The 4,219-nt window shown below is 41.9% G+C and overlaps 1 protein-coding gene across 1 annotated transcript; it reads left to right on the top strand.

Moving 5' to 3' along the window:
* The first annotated feature begins 402 nt into the window (after positions 1-402).
* On the top strand, positions 403-3,918 carry pcna (proliferating cell nuclear antigen). The gene is made up of 6 exons (XM_071483247.1): positions 403-848; positions 2,143-2,240; positions 2,356-2,423; positions 2,518-2,712; positions 3,162-3,285; positions 3,368-3,918. Exons 1-6 carry the CDS (start codon positions 628-630, stop codon positions 3,442-3,444), a joined length of 783 nt encoding a protein of 260 aa, XP_071339348.1. The 5' UTR covers positions 403-627; the 3' UTR covers positions 3,445-3,918.
* The last annotated feature ends 301 nt before the right edge of the window (positions 3,919-4,219 follow it).

The raw sequence follows: 4,219 nt of genomic DNA, 5'->3' as shown, positions 1-4,219 counted from the left end.
AAGAGAGACTATTATTATTTTTGGCATCTGTAGGACAGTTGTGTTAGACTGCATTAGCTTTAGTCAGGTGTGCATGATAAACTGCCAAATTAGTGTATATAACAAGAAATTATTGTTGTAAACATGGTATATTACACAAAACTCTATTAATTTATATACTTAATAAATATTTGTGAGCCTAACACACTGAATTGTATGTAATATAAGATATAAAAATTGTCTAAATAATGTCTCAAATTCAAACTCATTCCACAGTTTGCACAGTTTCACTCCCAACACTTTGCAAATTGCCCTCTCCAAGATGGCTGAAATCACTGCCCATTCATTTTAGCGGTCTGGCGGCTGGAACCAGGAGGCGGAAATGACGCAATGACGCCGAATCATTAAAAGCTAACGTTAGCCCGCGCTTGCAGCTCAAACCTTGCCTCTGCAGTGAGAGTGGTGTCTGCGCCTCTGTCCGCTAACAACACACAAAGACTGAACTTTTGGAGGAGCCTCTCTCTCTCTCTCACACACACACTCTCGGTGATAACTTCAAGCTACAGCCTCCACTTTGACGCTAAAGGCGACAAAAACCTCTTCTCGACCTACGCACACGGAAAAAAAAAAAACAACTCAGCAGCAACCATGTTTGAGGCTCGCCTGGTCCAGGGCTCCATCCTGAAGAAGGTGCTGGAGGCTCTGAAGGATCTGATCACAGAAGCCTGCTGGGATGTCAGCTCGTCCGGCATCTCTCTGCAGAGCATGGACTCCTCTCACGTCTCCCTGGTACAGCTCACCCTACGGCACGACGGCTTCGACTCGTACCGGTGCGACAGAAACCTCGCCATGGGAGTCAACCTCAGCAGGTACTGACAACTTTCACCTACAACTATTTCAGCCAGAAAAAGCTTCGCCTTCTTTGACGCCAGTCTGTTGCTTTTTTTCCCGATTGTAGGCTTGCAGAGAGCTTCAGTTCCTGCTGACTAATAGCTAGGTTGACAGGTCGAGTTTGGCCACTACTAAAATCGACATAAAGCCACTGAAGTTTGGTTTTTGTGAGATGTTTTTATGCCCAATGCGAACCGCGGAAGTTACACACAGTTAAACGCTTATTTCAGTATCTCTTTTTAGCTGAAGCTGATGGTCTGTGTCTAATATCTGAGGCTCACAAAGAAGGTAGCCATCTTGGCGGAGTTGCCCGGGCATGTCTCTGTTGTGCACTGAGCTGTCATCGTTAACTCTTCACTGTCAAACTCTCAAACCGACCTGTTTTACACACTTGTCATTAACAAATATAATAAAATGGTTTAACGAACAGTTGAAGATGAAGATGTTGTGTTGAATCTTCATGTGGCGCAGTTTCAGAGAGACATCGGCGACACTGAGTGATTATGTAGCGACGTCATTTGAGCGCCAAATTCTCTGCAGTGAGGGTTGGCGGGAATTGTTATTTAACCCGGGAACTTCCACTTCCGCCTGTGCCTCACTGCAATTCTGTCTGTGCAACACTGAACCGGTTCACTGAATATATAACTTTTGTTTTTTTTTATTTAAAAACATGTTGACTTTCATCAGATTTTTGTGGATTTTTATGCGATGAAACAAATGTGTAATAGCTAGAGTTGAAATGATGAATCGATTAGTAAATCGACAGTTATTACTCAATGAAAAGTTCAGTATTCTGATTCCAGCCTCTCAAATTATACCTTTGCAAACTAAGGCTGCAACAAAGGAGTGTTTTCATTATCAATTAATCTGCCCATTATTTTCTTGATTAATCATTTTGTGTGTGAAATAGTGGAAAAAATCTCGTTTGAATCTCCCAAAGCACGCTGTCACATCTTCAAACATCCAAAGCGCAAGTACCAAGATAAAATATTAAGTTTAGTTTCATGTGCAACAAACGTGCATTTACTCTAAATATCTGAGAACATGGAACTGTCCAATTTTTGGCACTTGTGCTTTAAAAATGTCAACTATTCTGTTAATTAATTGATTAATTAAAACATGAATGGATTAAGTAATTTTTAATCGATGTTTTGCTGTAAATAGGAGGTTTTATTAGCATGTACAATTTACTGCCCTCCAAAGCATTTTCTCTCCCGTGCGGTTTGTAACTCACTTCTGATTTCGTTGTCCCCCTCTGTCAATCCCTTCCAGTATGTCAAAGATCCTGAAGTGTGCAGGAAACGAGGACATCATCACCCTCAGAGCAGAAGACAATGCAGACACACTCGCCCTCGTGTTTGAGACACTCAGTAAGTTTCGTCTTATTGACAGTACAGCAGCATGACATCAACTTGACTGATCATGTTGAGCTACGTTTGTTCAACATTTAAGTTTTATTTATCTTTCTCCTCTTCACTCTTACAGACCAGGAGAAAGTCTCAGATTATGAGATGAAACTGATGGACCTGGATGTGGAGCAGCTGGGTATTCCAGTAAGTAATCTGTTGCTCGTCCCTGCCCCTTTGTGTCCAGCATGTTTTTCATGCGCACTGTTCCTGACCTTTCCCTGACCATCTGTCCCTGCAGGAACAGGAGTACAGCTGCGTGGTGAAGATGCCCTCTGGGGAGTTTGCCCGTATCTGCCGTGACCTGTCCCAGATCGGTGACGCCGTCATGATCTCCTGCGCCAAGGACGGAGTCAAGTTCTCCGCCTCAGGAGAGCTGGGAACAGGAAACGTCAAGCTGTCCCAGACCAGCAATGTAGACAAAGAGGACGAGGCGGTGAGTATTAGAAAGTGTAAAAATCTGAATAACGTGAACATAACATTTAGCCAAACCACAGTACAGCAGATATACAGCTGATATTAGCTTATCACAGGTATATTGATATATGTAATCTGACAGATAGCAAGAAACTGTATTATCGATATGTTTGAGATACAACAAATCCAGCATTGCCTGGACTCCGGTCTTAATAACTTAATTAGTTGTAGATTTTGTTAACACAGTAAAGACTTGTACAAGTACAATTCACTAGCTGCTTCACACACACTAATCTGCAACCATATTGCAAATAATTAAAGGTACATTAGTTCCAGTGTCAGTACTCCAGTAGTGAAGCCCTACTAAAAGTAATATTATTAAACTCCATGATAAAGCTGCCCTACTTTAATCAAATTGTTGTGATGGCTCATGTTCAAGTTTTGACTCTTCTCCTTTGCTGTTATTAGGTTACTATTGAGATGAATGAACCCGTCCAGCTGATCTTTGCCCTCAACTACCTGAACTTCTTCACCAAGGCCACACCACTGTCCAAGACCGTCACCCTCAGCATGTCTGCTGACATCCCCCTCGGTGAGTGCATCTTCCCTATCGCTTAAATGACAAGTCTTCGTTTGGATTCTCAGCATGTTTACAGAATTTTTCTTTCTTTCAGTGGTGGAGTACAAGATTGCTGACATGGGACACGTTAAATACTACTTGGCACCGAAGATCGATGAAGAGGCTTCCTAAGTTGTTTCTAAAAGCCCCAAAAGAAAGAATAGAGAAAAGCTGGTGACTGGGACTTGTCCTGAGTGATTGAAGGGCTGAAGTGATCTCATCACTCTGTTAGAGGTTTCCGATCTCCTCCTGTCTTAACGAGAGAGTCACAGCAGGAGGTGTAGTGTCAACTTTTTATCAACAGTCAGCTGTCAGCCATATTAATGATGCCATCTGTGTGATGTGATAAAGCCTCAGTGCTTCGACTCTGAGCAGGTGTTCAGAGCAGCTGGTGGTGCTCCGGACAGCCCCGTGTAAATTCAGCACTTGTTCACTCCACTTTTGTGTCGCGCTCTCTCTATTTTTGCCTATTTTGGGAAAGCAGATTTCAAGTGTCCCATTCCTTCTTGTAGATAACACATTTGTAAATACTTTCTATGGTCAACCCCAAATGTTTTTGTATTCACTGATTCAGTCCAAAATAAATGATTCAAGTTTTTTCCAATATCCCATTTGTGTTTCTGACCTTTGTGGACAAAAGCTGCACACACAATAGACTGAAGACATATTCACACAGTGTGGAGTCCCACATGGCCTGAAATTCATCCAACATACTGCACTTTATCAGACTGATCACATGTGAAACCCAAAGCCAGATGAATGTTTCCAATAGTGACTGAAATATCTATGAAGAGAGCTATGTTGATATTTTTACACAACCGTTTACATTGTTCTTGTCCTAAAGGTATTTAATGACACCAGAATAACATTTGTGGGCTGTTTGTACTAAAACAAGGATACATTCTTC

This window comes from Trachinotus anak, unplaced genomic scaffold, assembly GCF_046630095.1.
Source record: "Trachinotus anak isolate AG129_WGS33_773 ecotype Australia unplaced genomic scaffold, CSIRO_AGI_Tana_v1 ptg000008l, whole genome shotgun sequence".
Lineage (NCBI taxonomy): Eukaryota > Metazoa > Chordata > Actinopteri > Carangiformes > Carangidae > Trachinotus > Trachinotus anak.
Note: the sequence above shows the minus strand (reverse complement) of the source record. Positions and strands in the feature narration are given on the sequence as shown.

Bases quoted from the DNA above. Each gene is read 5' to 3' on its own strand.
- pcna (XM_071483247.1), top strand. From the start codon at position 628: ATGTTTGAGGCTCGCCTGGTCCAGGGCTCCATCCTGAAGAAGGTGCTG. The intron at 2,241-2,355 runs GTAAGTTTCGTC...TCACTCTTACAG, and splicing joins CCTCGTGTTTGAGACACTCA to ACCAGGAGAAAGTCTCAGAT. The intron at 3,286-3,367 runs GTGAGTGCATCT...TCTTTCTTTCAG, and splicing joins GTCTGCTGACATCCCCCTCG to TGGTGGAGTACAAGATTGCT.